General features: G+C 38.5%; 1 protein-coding gene across 5 annotated transcripts; it reads left to right on the top strand.

Moving 5' to 3' along the window:
- The first annotated feature begins 858 nt into the window (after positions 1–858).
- On the top strand, positions 859–21,641 carry LOC104590375 (uncharacterized). Of its 5 annotated transcripts, none has more exons than XM_088888755.1 (8): positions 859–1,276; positions 8,949–9,040; positions 12,952–13,099; positions 17,217–17,348; positions 17,491–17,640; positions 17,776–20,679; positions 20,762–20,937; positions 21,083–21,641. In XM_088888755.1, exons 1-8 carry the CDS (start codon positions 1,175–1,177, stop codon positions 21,228–21,230), a joined length of 3,852 nt encoding a protein of 1,283 aa, XP_088744881.1. In that variant the 5' UTR covers positions 859–1,174; the 3' UTR covers positions 21,231–21,641. The 5 variants fall into 5 exon arrangements, with proteins under 5 accessions (XP_088744881.1, XP_010247321.1, XP_088744882.1 ...); XM_088888757.1 differs by having other exon boundaries at positions 1,220–1,276; positions 8,949–12,877; XM_010249019.3 differs by lacking the exon at positions 8,949–9,040.

The following is a 21,641-nucleotide window of genomic DNA, read 5'->3' as shown; positions in this document are numbered from 1 at the left end:
GGAAATAATCTAGAAGAGATCCAACAAATTTATGCCACGTGAAGGAGTCTATGGTTGATCTAGACCTTCCATCAGAAGGGATCCGCTAAATCTGCCGTGTTCATCAATCCTTCAATCCAATGTTGTCTAAATAATACAGAAAGAATTCACGTCCATTACTTTTCATGGCAATGACATAGCATTGCAGGTTTACCCATTCAAATCTTCACTCAACCCTGATTAATATATCCCAATTAACAAGGCTCACACCCATATTTCTTTCATTCTTTGGGTCTCCGCTTAACTTCTTTAGAAGTGGCAAATCTGTTGATATGACTATGTTTGGATTGACAGAAAATAAGGTAGATACGAATGGCCATGTTTTGGTTTGCTTGTAAATGAGAGAAACAGAAAGTTGAAATCCCTTGCCACGTGGCTAATCCAAGATGTAATTTGAATACTAAGATCCCATGCATTTGAGGCCATTAACTTGCCACGTTTCTTGTCAATGTAGGTTAGAGCCAACCAACAGAAGGGTACAAAATAAATTGCATACACCAAAACTTGCATGAACTGTGATTTAGGACCTCGCTTTAATCTTGTGAAAACCCAATTCCCACCAAACCGAGTCCCCTTTGACTCAAGGACAGGTAGAGGAACCCGCTAAGAATTCTGCAGCCACGAGGCTACGATATGAGTCCAACGTGGTCAAGTACAGTACACGTATCAGATGGACGGTCTTGATTTTCCATGCCTAGCTTCAGACAGAGCACCAACTGTGGGACCCAAAGCATGGACGACCCAGAAGGCCAGAACCAATTATGCCATTTTAGTGGACTAACTGACAAATGAGATGTGCTCGAGAGAGCAGGATAGAGGCTGTCGGAACTAATTGACTGTTAGCCTGGTAGGTCCCTAAGTCCCCCTTTCTGGTTTTCCAAACTCTCAAAGGTAGAATGAGGCCCGGAGAAAGAGTTTCAGAATCTACGCCACGTCTTCTGCGTCTAAAGAGAAAAATAAAAAGGTTTTAAAGAATCAAAGTAGTTTAAGAAATATCAAGACACACGAGGAAAGATATAGAAACTCTGGCTGTTTGGTTTCAATTTATTTATTTCCTTTTTAATTTTTATGGTTCTTCTGTCCTGTTGGCGGGAAATCGGAAGTTCAGGGACGGCTTGTGGGCTTGGAACGAGCAATGGCGACAGCCCACTCGCCCGATGTTTTCAGGGTCTGCAGCGATTCTTCTCTGGCTTCTGCTGAGTTGAGTTTTCGGGAACTGGACGATGTGTTCTTGCAGGTATTCTCTCTCTCTCTCTCTCTCTCTCTCTCTTTGATATGATACAGAACTGATACCATATAGACTTACAGTGCATGTTCTATGTGACTCTTTTCGGGCTTTAGAGGTCTATGGTGCCAGAGTTCAGAATCATTGTTTTTAATTTAGTATTTGTTTCTGTTCTGCAAGGAAAGAAATAAATGGATCTTTTTTGATCGGTATTAAATGTATTGATTGGTCTGGGTTGGGAAAATGTGTTCATTGACGATGAGGATGCTTTGGATAGATGAGAAAGGTACTAAAATTATCGAAGTAAAATACCCAACTCTATTGAAGGTTTACGGATTGAGGGAAATGGATGTTTCTTGAAGGTAATTGATTCATCGCAGCTCTGCAGTCAATGTGATGACACAGTCCTAAGAATTCAATTAGCTGGTACTTGGTCCAAGTTCTTCTAGGAGCCTGCACTGTGGTGATTGTGGTCCGAAATGGGAAGTTCTAAATGGAAAGAAATTTAGATTACTTTTAAGGAATCCTATATTTTCACAATCAAGAGATAAACCTTTGGGACATTTCTGTAGAGATAAAATTGATGAAACTCTGTTCCGAAATTAGCATCCATATCATTCTTGTTGGGAGTGTTGCAGCGTGCAGGATAATTTCCATATGCACAAAAGGAAAGAAAACACAAATAAAGGAAAGCCAAAGAAAGAGAGGAAGAAAGAGAACACCAGATTTAAAGTGGTTTGTCCAAATTGCTCATGTCCATGGGGACAGGAGGATGACCTCACTGGAACTTTACCCAGCACCCACCCTTACAGACCCTCCACACACTTAAACTGTACAACCCAATACATTATGTATGAACAGAATGAAGTGAGTACAAACAGGTATAGGGATCCCTATTTATAGTATCACGTGGGGTACAATGGGTATTTTGAAAATTGTTATAATCCGTAGGATAAGCAGCCAATCTACTACCTATTAATGGATGGTGTGGATTAAATGTTGAAAATTAGGCAGTGAAATTGTCTGACTGCCCCACCATCTTTTTACCACCATTATACTGATGGTTTTTATATAGCAGTAATAGAGAAATGGTTTTCACCACATGCTATATCAATTGGTGGGTCATTCAGTGGGTTGGTGGAACCAACATAACCTCAACAAATTTGATCTGTTCAATGATCCTTTCTATAAGTCTGATTAATGATACTTGGGAATTCAAGTTCTAGGACGGTAGAAGAGACAAAAAAAAAAAAAAAGAAAAAACTGTATTATGAGCTATTTATATATCTAATTTGAGGATTGCATTTTTTCCCCATTTTGTTGGTACTCTAAAGACTGCTTTTAATTTAGCACAGCCTTGCTCCTGAGGGACCTTTATAAGTCAGTTTGGAAATGAACATTTGAAACTCTATTCTGGTATTCCAAGAGTTCCTTTTTTTTTTCTATCTTTCTATGAATATTTGCAGGCTCATTGCATATGACCTAGGAGTCTTTTGTGCCAACCTTGTTTTGCCATTTGGACAGTTGCTGCATCTCATTAGTTTGTGTTCGGACTTTTTTTTTGAAAAAGGTAAGGTAATTTTATTAAATAGAACACAAGATTACAAAGGACCCTTCTGAAGGGGCTACAGACTGGGCCTAAAGACCCTACAATAGATTACAAGTCAAACAGACTTCTAGACCCCTGCTGGGCTCCAAGCACCCTGACGGCCTGACCTGAAGACCTTTAGCAACTGCTGTCCAAGAAACTAGCTTGTCAAAAGAGGTAGAAATTAGACAATTTACATCCCTGGAACAGTTTTGGAAGATTCTTCTATTTCTTTCCAACCAAATGGTGTAAATTACTGCTGCAGGAAACAGGGCAATGAGTTAGGCATTTAGCCAACTTTAACAGACCCTGGAGCTCCCAGCACCAAAGCAGATCCTTCACAGAGTTAGGCATGACCCGGGATAAACCCACAGAGGAGAGTTAATGGTCCCAAATTTCTACGGAAACAGGGCAATGAGTAAATAGGTGGTTGTTGTCCTCTTCTTCTTGGCCACACAACACACACATCAAATTTTGTATCTGGATTCCTCGCCTGGTTAGGTTCTTTTTAGAGGGACTTCTGTCTAGCACCACAGCCCAAACCAAGGCATTGACTTTAGAGGGAGGAACTGGATTCCAGATTTTCTCAGCAGGAATATCGGCTCTATCTCCATTTACTAGATTCCTAGCAAAGGAGTTAACTTTAAAAAGCCCATCTGTAGTCCAGATCCAATTCCAAGAGTCTTCTTCCATCTGGTTCAACGACTGATTGGATAGCAACTGAAATAGCTCAGCCACTTGTCTTCTGAAACCGGGAATCCAGGTGACACTGTTATCTCCCACTTTATAACAGTCAGCAACCATTGCATCCTGATTTTCTGCAAGCTGGAATAACTGGGGGAAGGATTCATCTAAAGGCCTGTTATTACACCAAGAATCTTTCCAGGTGACCAGATCTCAGTTTAAGGGACAGAGCGCTATTTAGAAGTGGAGTCGCCTCATAACTTTCTTCCATAGGGAACACCCCAAGGAGGAGAGATTTGAAAAAGTTGTCCAATCACCTCTGTCAGTGCCATATTTTTCTGCTATTAAATTCCTCCACCAACTTTCCCTTTCTTTCCCGAATCTCCAAATCCATTTCCCCAATAGGGCCTTGTTGAAGATTTTCAGCTTTCTAATCTCAAGTCCTCCTTTTTCTTTTGGCATACACACTTGATCCCAATTGACCAAGTAGATTTTCTTCTCTTCCCAGCCTCTCTATAAGAAGTCCCTCTGTAGCTTTTCAATTATTTGAGCCACTTTAGTTGGAATTGGGAAAGGGAAAGAAAGTAACAGGGTAAATTTGAAAGGGAACTCTTTATGAGAGTGATTCTACCTCCCAAGGACATGTATTTAGATTTCCAAGAGGCCAATTTTCTTTCTAAACAATCCACCACAAGGTTCCACACTAGAGAGGAGGTGCACTTGGCTCCCAAAGGAAGCCCTAGATACTTAATCGGCCGATTGGGAGGAATTATGTGCCATTAGGGGATTGCGGGATGGGACGTGGTGTGTGGGGGGTGGTTTTAATGTCATCAGATATTTAGGGGAATCAAACAACCCGAACCAGGGATTTACTACTAGCACGAGGAAATTCAATAGGCTAATAGATCCTTGGAATTAAGAGACCCCCCCTTGCTTCAGGTGGATTATACTTGTTCAAACTTTCAATCCTCCTAACCTGCTCCAAACTAGACAGATTCCTCATATCTCCTGAGTGGGAAGAAATGTGGGGATCCTTGGTAGCAAGAGGCTTACCTAGAGTTACCTCTGACCATTGCCCTATTTGTATCGAGAAAGAAATCCCAGGGGGAGGCCCTTATCCTTTCAGATTTGAGAACATGTGGTTTGAAGACCCTACTTTTAAGATTAGGCTAAAGTGGTGGGAGGCACTCAGACTTTTGGGGAGGTTAAAAATGGTAGGGTTCTCCAGAAAACTGAAGAGGCTAAAAGAAAAAATAAAAGAATGGAATAAAGCCCATTTCGGAAGGGTAGAGGAAATAAAAGATAACTTGGTGAAAAAGATTGAGGAGCTAGATAGGAAAGAGGCTCTCAGAGTCATTTCAAAAGAAGAAAGAGGGGAAAGATGGAACCAAAAGAAAAAACTAGAAGAGATAGTACGAAAGGAGGAGATTTGTTGGAGACAGAAGTCAAGGTGTCAGTGGCTTGCAGAGGGGGACGGAAACACAAAGTTTTTTCACTCTCTTGCAATTGGAAGGAGAAAGAAGAAGTTAATCCTGAGCATGGAGGAAGAGGGACAAGTGGTAAGAGAAAGTCAGGGGATTACAAGGATTTTTGCAAATCATTTTAAAGAAATTTTCTCAAGCCCACACGGAGTGTTGCCAGAATTGCCAAAGATGGAAGGGGATGTTCTGTCAGAAGAACAATCTCATTCCTTAGAAAGGAGATTTTCTCTATAAGAAATCAAGGAAGCTATTTTTTCAGTGGACAAATCTAAAGCCCCTTGGCCGGATGGCTTCTCCATGGCCTTCTATTAAGAGTGTTGGGATATGGTGAAATCAGACATACTAGAAGTCTTTAATGAAATTTTCTCCAAAGGGGAGGTATCACCAGGAGCAAATGTCACATTTATCACTTTGAATTCAAAGAAGAGGGAGGCCAAAACTCCAAAAAACTTTAGACTGATAAGTCTCATTGGGACTGTTTAAAAAATTTTGTCAAAGGTTTCAGCAGAAAGACTAAAAAAGGTGTTACCCTCGATCATCTCTTCTTTTCAAGGAGCTTTTGTAGAAGGAAGGCAGATTGTGGATCAAATCTTGGTGGCTAATGAATGCATAGGGGAAAGAAGGAAGGGTAGAGAAAAGGGGCTGGTTTGTAAGGTAGATCTAGAAAAAGCCTATGACTTGGTTAATTGGGAAGTCCTTCTAAAAGTTTTAGAAAGACTCAAATTCGGAGATAGTTGGAGGGCTTGGATCAAAGGATGTTTAAGTTTAGATCACTACTCAATCCTAATCAGTGGTACATCAAAGGATTTCTTCCTGGCCAGGAGAGGAATTAGGCAAGGTGACCCCCTATCCCCATTCTTGTTTACTCTAGTGGCAAAATTGTTAAGTAGAATGGTGGCAAAAGCTGATGCTCAAGGCCTCATCAGAGGGTAGAGGGCAGGTAGAAACCTAGTGATTGTTACCCATCTCCAATTTGCAGATGACACCATATTTTGTTGTGAAGGAAATAATGAGGAGTTGGTGGAAAATTTGAGGGTGTTGCTGAATAATTATGTGGGAGTAACAAGGCTGAGGATAAATTGAACCAAAAGTGGAATTGTAGGGGTCAATTTGGAGGAAGGAGAACTAATAAGATTTGCAGAAATTTTGGGGTGTGAGATTAGAAGCTGGCCTATTAGTTACCTAGGTTTACCCTTTGGAGGAAATCCTAGGTCAGCCGGTTTCTGGAAACTAGTGTTAGAAAGGTTTGATAGGAAGTTAGCCCTTTGGAAGAGGAATTACATTTCTTTGGGTGGAAGAATAACCTTGATTAGAGCCACTCTGGAAAACCTCCCCACCTATTTCTTTTCAACTTTTAGAATCCCTTCTAAGGTAGCAAAGGGTGCTTAGAGAAGTATATGAGGGATTTCCTATGGGACCCAGGAGAGGAAGGGAAGGATCACTTGATCAAGTGGGAGCAGGTTAGTAAACCCAAGGAACAAGGGGGTTTGGGAATTGGGAACATCCTTTTAAGGAACACAATTCTGCTAGGTAAGTGCCTTTGAAGGTTTCCCTTTGAGGGCGACAGATTGTGGCACAAAGTGATTGAGAGCATTCATGGGGTGGCTGGGAATGGCTGGGATGCAAAAGTTTCCCCTCACAAGTCTTCAGCTTCTCCTCGGAAAGCAATTCATGAAATCTACCCTATCTTCCTCAATTCCATCCGGTTTGATGTGGGACAAGGTAATAGAAATCTGTTTTGGGAAGAACTATGGGTAGGGGAAACCCCACTAAAAGACCAATTCCCTGATCTCTTTGTGCTATCTAACCTTAAGGGGGAAGCAATATCCATGTTGGGATCACCGTGTCCAACTAGTGTGAACTGGAATTTGGGCTTTAAAAGGGGACTAAGGGAGAATGATTGTGAATCCTTAATCCCTTTACTGGACCTCTTAGGTCAAATCCACTAGGACCGTTCGTTGTAAGACTCTAGAATCTGGGTAGGCTCTCTAGACAACGTCTTTTCTTGCTCCTCTTTCTTCAAAGTACTTGCTTCCCCCAACCCTTTAGGTGGGATTTTCCCTGTGAAAGAAATTTGGTGCAAGCCTATTCCCCCGAAAATCCAAGCTTTCTGTTGGGAAGTATTCCTTGGTAAGGTAGACACTTGTGATATGTTGCAAAAAAGAAGGCCGTATATTTGCCTTTCTCCTCATGTTGGGAAGTATTCCTTGGTAAGGTAGACACTTGTGATATGTTGCAGAAAAGAAGGCCGTATATTTGCCTTTCTCCTCATGTGTGTTGATTGTGTAAGGAAAGTAGTGAGACCCTTTCTCATTTAATGATATCCTGTTCTTTTGTGCATCGAATTTGGGAATTCTTTTGTACTCTCTTTGGCTGCAGGTGGGTTCCCCCTCAAGATGTGGCAGGACTCTTCAACCATGATTTCTTGAGACAGAGAAAGAAAAGAGGGATGGTAACGTGGAAAGCAACAAAGGCAGCAATTTGCCAGGTAACATGGGAAGAGAGGAACAACAGAATCTTCTTGGAGAAAAGTAGAACAATAGAGGAGGTGATTGATAGTATCAAGGTGGAAGTAGCCCATTGGGTAAAACCCTTAGATTGCTTTCAAGTCTTTTCAGTCACAGATATTCTAAGAACATGGTCCAAAGTAGCACAATCTTCGAGCGTAAGAGATAAAGTAAGGCTGGAGTGGAAAGCACCTGAAGGCAATAAAGTAAAGCTGAATTTTGATGGGTGCTCATATGAAAATCCAGGCATCTTAGGAATAGGAGTATTAAGAAACTCTGATAGGAGGATATTGGGTATGTTCTCAGGACCGATTGGCAATGGAAACTTGCTGAAGGCTGACTATTGGCATTACTACAAGGGCTAAAGCTAGTCAAACGACTAGGATGTAGACATGTTAAAGTGGAAGGGGACTCATAAGTAGTAATTTCATGGGCAACAAATAGCAGCCACACCCCATGGACGTTTAAATATGATTAGGGAAGTAGAGAAGATTGCAAAGGAGGTTGAAGCTGAATTTAAATGGGTCCGAAGAAGTGCAAATGGGCTAGCTGATGGATTAACAAGGGGCATTGAGACAGCAATTATTTTGGGCTACACTGTAATGAGGGGTGAATAGAATGATTAAAGGGGATCAACAATCCCATCATCAAGTTGTATAAACTGCTTACAATCTGAATTTTAATAAAATACATATTTACTGATAAAAAAAAAGAGCTTCTAAATTCTCTATCCTTCTGACTAGAATTAAGCTGCTCTTTGACCAATTTACTTTCAGCCCCGACACCACTTCAAACCTTCTAAATTCTCTATCCTTCTGACTGGAATTAAGCTTCTCTTTGACCAATTTACTTTCAGCCCCTATGCCACTCCAAACCAACTCAGCACCCCTAGAAGAACTTCCAATTGCTCCACTTTAGCATCAATGAAGCAGAGGGTGTAATCAGCAAACTGAAGCAAATGAACCTGCTCCCCCCTGGAATTGATTCAATACTTTTCCACAGCCCTTCTTCCTCTACTTGTCTGGTGAAGTTTCTAGAAAAGAATGTAAATCAGAACTTAAATATTTTGCTGTAAATTATGAATATGATTTAGTGATGAAATGCTAGGCTTTGGACTGGGTAAAATCTGAAGAGGAGACTTTCTGGAGGCATGTTTTTCTTTTTCCATTTTACTTTGGGTGGGGGTGGGGTGGGGGGTTGGGGTTGCAGTAGGGGGGTTCTAATTTAGTTCCATGACAACTGCTTTGATATCCTATATTGCTGTTTTGGAATGTTTATCCAGCATATTGTGGCTTTATCCAATTAATTCATTCTGCCATAAAACATAATTTAGCTAGTAGCATGAAGATGAGCTTATACCACCTGATGATTATAAAATATTATTATGTATAATATAATGAACTACATTTTTGTTTACTGTACAGACCCAAACAAGAATATGGCTTGGAGAAGTCTTACATACAAGAATGGATGAAGGGACAATAATTGCTGATTTACTTGCTGATGGGGAAATATTGTATGTCCTCAAAGTTTTCCCTCTTCTTTGTCTTGGTCCTGTCACATGGGTGATGGACATAAATATGTAGTAGAACTTATGCTTGGACTCATGGACTTGTAGGATAGTTCATTTTCTATTGGGATGACTTTGAGATGATTTTAACAATGAGTATTAGTGTTCTCTTCTTTTTGCAGAGAGAGAAGGGTCATAGAATAAAGTTTTCTAGATTTTTTCATATTTATTCACAAGAATTTCTTTGCCGTGAGAGCAATGTTTATATCAACAATATTGGTAAGACTAGTTTTTATTCTTCGTCCTTCATTCATTCCCAAACCATTTGAAAATGGCCCTTAAAAGTACATCTTGCACTTGCTTCATCAGTGATGCATACTTTAATAATAGAGAATAGCTACATTCTATGCGAATTTGGAGAGTGGAAAAGAAATGCAATTAAGCTAAATTTTACTTTCTTTAGCATGTAAAATTTATATCTGTACAAGCATAAACATAGATTAATTTCCTTTTGACAAGTGGAGTTAAGAAATCATTTAGAAGCAAAAGCCCAAAACCTTAAGATACAGAAGGCAGAAGATAGCTTTGAGCAATAGTTGTTATCGTCTGCTTTACAATCTCACTCAGGACTGTGAGGAATGAATCCCAATTTGGCCAGAAACAAAGAAAAGATAACTTAATTTTTCAAGGAAATAAATCCCAAAAAGTTATGTTTTCTCACTATGTATGCCGCCACTTCACATGAAGTTTTCAATTGTTAAATGTCTTCCATTTATTTTTTCGTGTCACCAAGAAATAGTTGGACCATTCTTCATAAAATATGATTCTTGTTGTGAGGGTCCTACTCTGTAATTACCAATCATGAACATTGGGTGATTCATGATGCAATTACACATTAATCTAGCAAAGTCTAATACAAGGAGATGGTCCACTCACTTCATGTCTACTATGCATAGTATGTTATGTGGAATTCATTTCTCTTATGGAGTGATGAATAGTCAATATCCACACATTCCCTATGAAACTTGCCCTTTTATAAGGGACCTTAAATTCCAAAGTGCAAACTCTACCTGAAAGGTTTGAGAAAGTGATGCTGGAGGAATAGAGAAATTGCTGAAAATCTTCTCTGGAAATCTTAGTGAAGTTTCTTACCAATATATAAGAGAAAAACACTGGCTATTGGCTAGGTTTAAAATGAGGTTTTAAGGCTTGATTTGTAACAATGGGCTGCTCTATCCAAGTTGGTCTTGAAGAATAAAATAGTGAATAAATAAAAGGGTTAGGAATGATCTACAGCACCTGTCCGAAGAAGCAACCTGTTGCAAGTTGAAGGGGCTAGAAGGGCTAGGGGCACACCATAAAGGACATGAAGTAGTAAGAATGATTTAAAAGTTCATAATTTAACAATGGATATAACACTACAGAAGAATGGTGAAATGGGATTCATGCAGCTGATCCCATATAGTTGGGGTAAGGCTTAGATGGTGATGAATGATACTATATCTAGCTGGAAAGACATCAGCAACCCTTCTGTTTGTTTAACTTTGAATTTTGTTTAAATTTAACCAGAAAAGGGAGCTGGAAAAAACTTAATATAAAAAAATGCCAGAAACCATTTCTGTTTTCTTCATCATGTCAAGAGGGTGTTTACAGGAATATTAATAAATGGGCATCATATTTTTTGGATCTATAAGATATCTATTTTCCTAATAAGTGTAATTATATACTTAAACACGAAATTGCTTGCTAAAAGACATTCAAAGTTTAACTAAATCATAAAGATCCCAATTGGTATAAAATCTTTAAGATGCAAACAAATCTTTAATAGATTCAATTGAAAGATTTCATACTCAGTGCATGGGATCCACAGTTTGACAAATTTATATTGTTTGACTTGCTAGAATTGACTTAAGCACGTACATTTTTTTTTTCTTTGCTTAATTTTACAACTTATTGGGCTTGGGCTCATTGTTACAACTTTATAGGCTTACAGCATTCAGGCAGGTTAACATGAATTATATCTGAGAAAAGCATATACTTACTATCCATTCCATCTAGGCTTTGTAGAAATCAATCATCCCTGCTGCTGTAGCAGGGGAAAAAGCGGATGTCTTGAAATATACATTTAAATGGTTGTCATCACACTAAACATGATCTTATCTTTTTTCGTATTGTGTGGCCAGCATTTTCAAGAAACTAACTTTATAATTTAGAAATGCATCTACAAAGACATAGTAACTAGTATGAAAATTGCTTGGTCCTTATACTCAGTTTATCTGTATATATTTTGCATTTTTGCTTTACCATAGTGAAGGGCTTGTGTAAGAATAATTCCAAAAAACTGAGGAATGGGATTGAAAATGTAGGGAAGTTTCATCTGACAATACTCTGCATTAAAAGTCCATGAAGACATAATTTATTTATCCTCTAAAGGTTCTGTTGAAAGCAAGCGGGAAAATGATCCGTTTTTGCATGGCGGTCATGAATTTTACCTTATTTTGCTGGTTTCACCCACTTAAAACTATTCTGAATGTTTCTCTCCAAAATCTTAGTGTTTGTAATTACACTTTGGATGGACATCATATATAAATAAATGTAGCTTGTTGAGAACTCAGTGATAGTTGCAGTAAGTGAAGATATTGTCCATGTTTGCTTCCTATGTTGCTGGTAAAATTTCAATTGAGGTTGAAGACTCCTTTATGGACATGGAATCAATTTTTGCAATCTTGTAAAAGAATTTAATTGGGAATCCAGAAACTACCTTGACAACCCACTTTGAAATCCTTGATCCCACTTCATTTTCAAGGAGGATGCTTCTCCAGAGAACCCTTTAGTACCATCATGAAATCTACCGATGATGGGTCCCCAAGCCACATTCCAATGTCTTTTAAGTGTTGTATGGACATGGAGACAGAAGTTACCTGGCACTTTCCAGAAGTCCGACTTGCCAAATTAAAATAAAAAAAAAATCATGGTTTTGCAGATATGGCCAAAGTTGGATTTTTATGTTACCCAATTTATTCTAGTTATTCATGTTAGATGTTCATTTAAGTCAAATATGCAAAAGAAAAGAAGACCATGTGTAGAAGTGTCTTCTCAAGACTCTGTGTCAGATTCCAATGTGTGTAATTAGTAGGAACTTATAAATTTGCTTCTCCAAAGCACCTATGGCACCATATCCTGATCTGAAAAAGGAGAAAATGAAGACTTTCCTGTTTGATAATCCTTTTCTCTATAAATACCTTATGTCTTCAAAGCAGGCATTTCAACTTGGTGAATGTCAAGTGGGATCATGAGGACCATCTTTTAGCTGGTTTCTACATAGATGCCCAAATGTGACATGAGACCTGTGATTTGGCATGACAGTCAGAACCCATGTTTTAGATGGTTTAGATGCTTGGGGTGGGTTGTGATGGTCCTATGGACTAGCCTAGATACCTAGCATACCTGGACAAGGGTGATATATTGTATTGGATGTTTTCATTTTAGTGTAAATTCAACGGTTTGTTTTCCACTGTACCCTTGTCATATCCAGGTAACATAGGTGGTGAGGATGTCTATGTATCTGATATAGAAATATAAAATCCATAATTGTTGGATTACTCCTTTTAGAGACAGGCTAGTAGCAACTGCATGTTATATGATATTATCATAAATGAGCAAAAACATGGAGCTATTCACCATATTATTATGTGCCAAACATGAATCTAAGTTGAAATACATTGCCACGTCATAAGAGTCTAAATCACTAGCTTTTCAGGTTGAGGCTTGTCCAATGTCAAAGAAGGCCTTCTATGGGCTGAATTTGTGAATGATATGTGAAAGATCATATATATGTCATAGGTCAGAATTGTTCTAAATCTTGAAATTTCTTGTTGGTCATTGGTCAAATCACATTTTCTTATTTTTGACGTTAGGTTTCAAGTTTCTAAGGTGGTCTGGAAATTGCTCTTGACAAAGTGTATTGAGCTAAGATATTCAAAGGCATATATATATGAACCAATTGCTTATGGTAAGGGAAGAAGGAGGTATACACATTATTCCAAAGTCGACTCATTTTTGAAGGTGAGGTCCATGTCTTTATGTATATATAATTGATAGATGACAGAAAGATTTTGTTAATGAGTAAAACAATTATGTACAAGATGCCAAGCATCCCAAAGTGTGGAGAGATTCCCCACAACTAGAAGAAAAAGAAGAAAAGGAAGAAAAGAAAAGAAAAGAAATTGACTAAGTTTTCATGTTATTACATTTACATCTCCCAACTACCCAAAAGAGTCCATTCCTGTCTACCCCTTGTTTTGCCAATGAATCGGAAAGCTTATTTGCTGCTCTATGTACTCATCTCGCTTCTACTACTCTGTCCCTCGTTAACAATTTATTCTCCTACATTATATTCCTGTGTCTGCATATACTTTGAAAGTATCTTTTTTCCCAGATCTTATCATACACAAAGTTGGAAACACAATTCATCCCTTAACACCCACATGCACATTCACCCTTACATGCACACACATTTGCACATGAGATATCCCATATTTCCACATCGCTGTGAGTTGTCAAATAGATTTTTTAATGTAATATATGCATGATATTGTCAAAATATATCTTCTCTTAGATAGCTGTAAAGAAATTCATCCAGAATTGGGGAGAACTTGTAATTTCTACTGTAGATCATATTTTGTATGTTTTTTTGCAAAGTCATATATGTTCTTAATAAAAAGATACTACCATGGCCAAATAAGAAATAAGCAACTTCTTAAATCAACTCAGCTAAGCCTTGTCCCAATCATACAGGGTTTGCTAACAAGTAAGCAACATTGAAGAATAAATGAGAGTGGTTAATTCATAATTATGTTTCCATGAATTTATGTAACACACCAAACCACGTTCTTCATCTATGATTAAGTGTCATTGGCTGTGGATTTTGTGATCTCGCCTGCTTGCACATACACAAAAATTTGTCATAACTGACACACACACATGAGCAAGTATTGAAAACATTTTTATTTTCTTTAAAAGGCAAGTTAAAATAGATTGATTCAAAAAAGGGAAGGATCTTTACAAGTATACCAAAACCCCCCAGCTATATGCTGCTATACTGTATTAAAAATGATAAAACTTAATCCATTAAAAAAAATCTGGTATAGGTATATTTGCAAACAACATTAAAACCCACACTCACCGGACCAGTGTCCATTCTATCTTACTAATCAGTGCTTCAGTAGGAGCAGCCTTATCTTCAAACACTTGACTGTTTCTTTCCTTCCACACCGCTCAGCAAAGGGTGAGTGGAAGGATCTTCAACAGGGTCTTCCCTCTAACTGAAAACCCTACTACCAGCCAGGATGCTAAGAGTGTTGGAAGATTGGGGGGTGTTGCCTTACTGATATTGAAGAGCCGAAGGAAGTGGGCGCAGATTGAATGAATGAAAGTGCAATGAATGAATATGTGATTGTCAGATTCTGGATTTATGCTGCATAGTCTACAGGAGTTTACAATAGCATGCCTCTGCTCAACAAATGATCCATGGTCAGCATCTTGTCCTTGGCTGCAGTCCACAGAAAGAAAGCCACTTTGCGTGTAGTCTGTGCATTCCAAAACCAAGCCTACTGGACAACCTTGTTTAGATGGGATGAAATCATCCTGTTGCACGAACTTGAGGGGAAGATACCTGACTTATCACCAATCCACACTCTTCTATCTGATGCCTTTTGGGAGATATGGTATTCATAAATCCTGGAAAGCAATGAAAAGGGGTCCTCCGCCTCCCAATCGTTCATATTCCTTCTAAATGCAGGGTTCCAGGTGCATGAACTTGAGGGGAAGATACTAGACTTGTCACCAATCCACACTCTTCTATCTGATGCCTTTTGGGGAGATATGATATTCATAAATCCTGGAAAGCAATGAAAAGGGGTCCTCCACCTCCCAATTGTTCATATTCCTTCTAAATGCAGGGTTCCAGGTAAATTTTGAGTCCAAATTTTTATAACATCCCATGAACTTCAGAGGAAGATACCAGGCTTTTCACCAGTCCACATTCCACTATCTGATGCCTTTGGGGAGATGATATTCAATACAACCTGGACAGCAATTAATAAGGGTCCTCCATCTCCCAGTCATTCATATTCCTTCTAAATTCAGGGTTCTAGGTAAATTGTGAGTCCAAATTTTTATAACATTCCATGAACAAAGCTTCCTTGTTTGGCACTATAGTGAACAAAATTTGGCACTTCCATGTTCCCATTTCCTTGTGCAGCATTTCAAGGCCCTTAGGAACTATTATCGAATCAGTGTCACACTATTAAGTTATGCATTTTTTTATTAGAGAATTCCTTTGCTTGTTTTCTAAGGGTGAACTATTATCCAATCAGCATTTCAAGCAACCATTTCATCCTTCTCTGAAAATTAAATTCTAATGTTATCAAAATACATAAAATTTGGAGAGACCCAGTTGAAATTTGTGGAAACTTAGTGATGCAGCCAGAAGTCTCTAACGGAGGAAGACTCACTGAGAAGGCCAACGGCAACAACAACGGTGCAACAGTTGATGATTGAAGCAGAAAAATAACACTAACTTCTCGGTTCTTCTAATTACCAAAAACTTTTGCAACCTGTAGAGGCAGTGACCTTAACCTCTATTCCAAGTAGACAGTTGTAAGGATTTTGGGGGTTTTAGTGGCCCAAAAACAGGTCCAACAAGAGAGAAGAGGAAGAAGTTGATGCCTGAGGGATAAAAGTATTAACTCGATTGAGTTCAACCAAAAGCTCTCTTAAAAATCATTGGATGGCCTTTTATAGAGCCAATCGTTACAAAAGTTTTAAACTTGGCACCAGACCAAACTTACAAAAAATGGCAAAGCAAAATGGGAAAAGAATGAACTGTGAGGACACTCAAAACTAAGAATGGAAATTCTTGTTTCAGGTGTCTGGAGGCATTGTTGGTTGATTGGAAAGATTTGCGCTAATGAGAAGGACTGGGTCAATAGGCATAGTATCTATTGTGGTGATCTTGTGAGGTGAAGCCTGAGTGGTCTTGGCGAGGTTGCAAGACTGGGAAAAATGACTTCGTGGCTGGGTCTCATGGTCTTGGCTTTGTGAGGCTGGAAGCTGATGAGATTGTTCAAGCAAGGCCAGGTGCTAAAAGGTGACCTTTTGAGTTCCTTTTGTTGTGGCGAGACAGGGTGGGCTGAATGAAGTTTGGCTGGTCTTTGGGGAAGCTGCGCTTGTTTTGTGGCTTCTGGCAAAGCAGCTTAAGATTGGGTCTCATGTGCACATTCTGATCCTGCAAAGGCGAGATTGTTAGGGAGGGGAAATGACAAGAAAGAGAAGGGAAAGAAAAAGAAAGAAAGAGAAGAAAACAAGAGAAAAGAAAGAAAAGAAAAGGAAAGGGAAGCGAAGGAAAGATAAGGGGAAAGAAAGTTGGCAGGGGTCTCTGCTCCCGGTTCACCCCCAGACCCCCCCAACCCCTTTTCAGTGCAGCCCAATTTGTTTTTTTTTTTTTTTTTGTGCTGGGGTGTCTTGTCAATGTAGGGGCTCTCCTCCTTCCTCTTCTTCCTCATCCCCCTCCTCTTAAAGAGGCTTACACCTTCTTTTTGTTTAGGAGGCTTACACTTCTTATGTTCTAAACCTCATGCCTCCGCGTAGTGGAACACCTCATCTCATGCCTCCTCATTTTATAACATTGTTCTACAGTTGATAATACCAAAATTTTCAACTTTCTTCAAATCCAAATCCACGGTTATCCAAATACATCCTTAGAGAAGTTACAGATTTGTTAGCTCAATTTACAAATGTATCTCTGAATTCATGAAAGTTGATTGAAATTTTAGGTGTTGGAATTTATTGGAATTGGAGTGGTAGTGACACCTTGATAATGCCTCTTAAAACCATGAATGAAACTCTTCATTATATATTGGTAATGTTACCAGCATCTACAATTTTAGATTATTTTCTCTCCTTTTTCTTTTTAACTTTAAAATAAGTTATAGCATGTGGTGTCTCAAGACGTTTCTGCAATGGAGAGACCTACATCAGTAGCATGCAAGTATATAACTCCTATCCCCCACTTTTGCATTAATGAAAAAACTGTTTGAAAGGTTTTTTCTATCAAGGATTCAAATTGGTATCAAGTATTCTTTTTGGATTTCTAACTGGTATTTTCCTTTCTTATTTCTAGATCTGCCAAATTTTAGGACTGACTAGTATTGATCTCTTCTCCCCATCGGATGTTGTTGAGAAAAGAGATACACGTAGAGTTTGTTTGTGTATTCGTTCTCTCTCAAAGAAGGCAAGGTCTAAAAATTTAAATGTAAGAAATGTGTAGTCAGCATACTAGTTATTCCCTTTTCATTTTCAATATGTCCATAGGTTTTTCATTCTTTCTAATCCTATTATGATTTCTGTAGTCATTATATTTATGAAGACTAAGGAACTGTTAATATTCTATATAGGTTCCAGATTTTGATATTGTTACCTATACAATAGCAATGCCTACAGATATGGTTGGATTCATCCGTAGAAGTTTGGAGCAATCACAGTGTAGCTCATCAAGTTTTGTTCGTCGGAGTCCACACTTGGACTCAACCATAAATCACAGGCAGGTAAGTGCTAGATGGTGATGTTCCAATTATAAGTTAAATAAAGAATAAGAAACTACCTTCTAGACAGTAACCCATATATACATTTACATATGTAAATGTTCATGTTGTGTTTATAACTCTTCATTTGCACTGTAGAAAAACTGGGGTGTGGACTACATCAGGCAGTGTGATTCTTATTCAGAAGATTCCGATGATGCAGAAAGCAATTTTAGGGAATTTGTTGTCCACAGCCCAGACTCAGAAGCTCTATGTGACAGTGCATCCCTGTTGATTCCTAGTTTAGAGAATTCTCCTAGAGGAAGTTCAGTGATTGCAGAAAACTGTATTTTGTCAGGAGCTGACCACAGAGCTAAAATCAGTTACTGTGGATTCAATAAAGGAGGGAAGGACAGAACAATTACTATTTACAGGGATGCATCTTTTAATGAATCAACCTCAGTTCCAAGGTTGGGGTGTGGGTTTGGAAGGGGATTATCTGATGAGATTGAAAATGCTGATTTGTCCCCTACAATCTGTGTGAAATGTTTTCCAAGTAATGTGGAGGACACAGATTTCAAAGCACAGTTTGATGCAAAAGATGGTTGCAAAATCCCATTCTTTGAGCATCAGAATCTGGAAATTGATCACGTGAACAAGAGTTCTATGAGTGGGCATGAATCTTGGGACACAATTGAACATCATGTTCTTGTAGATGATTTAACACTAAGTTCTGATAGAGCCCTAGTTTCTGTTGCCTCTGAATGTTTTGGTTCATCCACCAAAAGTTGCACACAAATCCCAGACCAGCAATTATACTTTCATTCTGGAGATGAACATTATGTTTCATTCCATGATCACATTGTAAGCATGTCTCACACTGATTTGGATGTTGTTGAAGTTAACACCTTTGAACTGCTAGCTAATAGTAATGACTGCCTAAATGATAAAGGAACTTTGAGAAATGCTTGCAGGGTCCAACTCAATGGGTTACTGTCAGGTCAATCTAATGCTCCCAGTAGTGCTCAGATCAAATGGACTGATGAACTCAGGTGTTCACTGGTAAAGATATCAAATGGAACCCACAGTTTTAGTGATTCTTCCAAACCTGTGCCATCACATAGTGTATATCCTAATAAAGCTTCAGCTGAGGCTCTAAGGCTTAATGATGCAAACTTAATAACTTTTGATGCAATGAACGAGGTATCCAGTTCCACCATAAAGGAAACAGGTGTGGATACAATGAATAACTTGATGAATTATCTATCAACATCTTACTTTCATAATAGTACAGGAGTCACATGTAAAGTGTTGAATGAAGAAACAATAGCAGCAAGATGGAATGAAATGAACAGAACTCCAGTGCTCCTTGGTTGTGCTAATAGTGGTGATTTGCAATATCCTAACACTGTTGATTATTCCTACTTCAATGGGGTTATGAACCACAACAGTTTTAGTGCTTCTTCCAAACCTGTGCCTTCACATAATGTGTATCCTAATAGAAGTTCAGCTGAGGATCTAAGGCTTAATGATGCAGATTTCATATCTTCTGATGCAATCAATGTGGTATCCATCTCCACCTTAAAGGAACCGGGTGTGGATACAATGAACTTGATCAATTATTTTTCAACAGCTTACTTTCATAATAGTGCGGAAGTCGCATGTAAAGAGTTAAATGCAGAAACAATAGCAGCTAGAGGGAATGAAAAAAGCAGAACTTCTATTCCCCTTGGTGGTGCTAATGGTGGTGATTTGCAACATCCTAACAGTGTTAATTATTTCTACTGCAATGGGGTTGAGACCTATGACACTGAAGGACACCCAGAAGCTGGCATTGTTATAATTAGAGAGGAATGTCCTGAACACTTGCTTGCAGGAGATGGTTTGAACTATTTCTTAAAGCAGAGTACTGGAGAGGGTCTGGGCTGCAAAAGCACCTCAGCGTCAAGGACTGTCTTGAATAGCTTCTCCTCAGGTTTGAAAAGAGCAGAAAGTTTCGTGGGTTTTATAACATACTTGAGTTTAGAACCATCTCATTATCCTCAAGTAAATTTACCAAGCATTGTTGATGGAGGAACCGACGTACAAGAAATGCCCAATGCATATAAGGCATTAATCAGCCATTCACAGCATTGCCACAGAAACCCCTTGTTAGCTGATATTTCAGTTCAAAGTCTGGTGATGCTCCAAACAGGTCTTGATGCCTTAGAAGGAAAAAACATCCCATCGAAGTCCGGTGATTCTCCTTTTGAATTTAGTAAGTCATGCTTCTACCTTCAGACTAAAGAAATTCAAGATAGCAGTGACCAAGATACATGCAGAGTCAATATCATTAATGTTGGTGAACCTTCTTTCCATAAAAATGGCGTTGTTCCTGTGACCCTCTGCATTCCATCATCAGAGAAGTTACAATACTCAACACCTTCATGTTCAGGAAATATTGATGAGAGTCAGAATGATCAGCTTCTTATAAGAAACGACTTGCAAGTAGTTGATCCAACATGTACAAATGAAGAAAATGGTGCTTATTTTACAGAAATTCAGGATATTCAAGATAGCAGTGACCAAGATACATGTAGAACCAATATCATTGGTGTTGATAAACCTTCTTTCCATAAAAATGGTGTTGATCCTGTGACCCTCTGCATTCCATCAACAGAAAAGTTGCAATACTCAACACCTTCATGTTCAAGAAATATTGATGAAAGTCAGAGTGATCAACTTCTTATAAACAATGACTTGCAAGTAGTTGATCAAACATGTAAAAATCAAGAAAATGATGCTTATTTTACAGAAATTCAGGATATTCAAGATAGCAGTGACCAAGATACATGCAGAGCCAATATCATTGATGTTGATGAACCTTCTTTCAATGAAAATGATGTTTCTGTGACCCTCTGCATTCCATCATCACAAAAGTTGCAATACTCAACACCTTCATGTTCAGGAAATATTGATGAAAGTCAGAATGATCAGCTTCTTATAAGCAATGACTTGCAAGTAGTTGATCAAACATGTACAAATCAAGAAATTGATGCTTATTTTACAAAAATAATAGATAAGGTGAGTTGATGGAAAACTTCAATTTGAGTCATTGTTTTGCCTTTGGAATAGTATCTCTAATCAATTTAATTGTTGAAAGTAGGACAAAGCATTATATGGAATATTGGACATGAAAGCAACAGAGAATTTAGAAAGGGGAGTGGATGAAGCAAGTGCAGTAAGAGCAAAGAACAAGAAGCTGAACAAGAAATTAATGCTAAGATCCGTTGCTGGTGGGATTACGCTCTTCGGTGCACTGTTCCTCCTACTTCACAGCAGGTATGTCCCCTATCAATATGCTTTTTCAGAGATTAAATATTGCTGAACCCAAGCAATGTCATCCAATATCATTCTACTGCTTAGCTTTTATATGAAATAGAATCTTTTTCTTCGTTTTATGTTTTCCCATTTTCACATGCTACAGGAGGAAAAACAGTAGGGATAAATTTGACGAAACAAGTTTACCGTCTACACAAATACAGAAGACAAGTTGTAGGGAGGTTTTAAAGCAAAAGCAACAACAAAGAACTGGGGTCAATGGGGTTTATCCTGGGGAAAAGCTAAAGATTTAGGTGGTATGTATAAACAGGAGTATGGTCACATGTTCATAATTTAGTTGGGGGAAATTTAGTACATATGCAATCAATTAATTGGAACTACCAGATCCAAGGTGGTGGTACTAGATCGTGCTGCAGCATCAACTTAGTTCTGGGGCTACTGAGACGATCATGCGGAGTTCTCCTTGATGTATTTCATTCCAAAGGTTGATACTTCTGCATATAATTTTTGTAGTTTACAAGAAAATTATATTAACTATATACCATATACAAGATAACATACCTTCTCCAATAGTTGTATCAACGCAAGTACATTACTGTGTGGCTTCAGCCTTTTTATTGGCCATTGTAATTCAATGCCACAATTGTATAAATATGAAAACAGTGAAGAAAATTAGAAAGAATCCTGATTCTGATCGGAACAAA

This window comes from Nelumbo nucifera, chromosome 5 (assembly GCF_055504915.1).
Source record: "Nelumbo nucifera cultivar China Antique chromosome 5, China Antique-T2T, whole genome shotgun sequence".
NCBI lineage: Eukaryota > Viridiplantae > Streptophyta > Magnoliopsida > Proteales > Nelumbonaceae > Nelumbo > Nelumbo nucifera.
This window is presented reverse-complemented; position numbering and strand designations above follow the sequence as displayed.

What these genes read in the sequence shown, in the direction of transcription:
- LOC104590375 (XM_088888755.1), top strand. Translation starts at nt 1,175, where the DNA reads ATGGCGACAGCCCACTCGCCCGATGTTTTCAGGGTCTGCAGCGATTCT. An exon ending in CAAGGTCTAAAAATTTAAAT is followed by an intron (nt 17,349 to 17,490) that starts GTAAGAAATGTG and finishes TATTCTATATAG; the next exon opens with GTTCCAGATTTTGATATTGT. An exon ending in TTCCTCCTACTTCACAGCAG is followed by an intron (nt 20,938 to 21,082) that starts GTATGTCCCCTA and finishes CACATGCTACAG; the next exon opens with GAGGAAAAACAGTAGGGATA.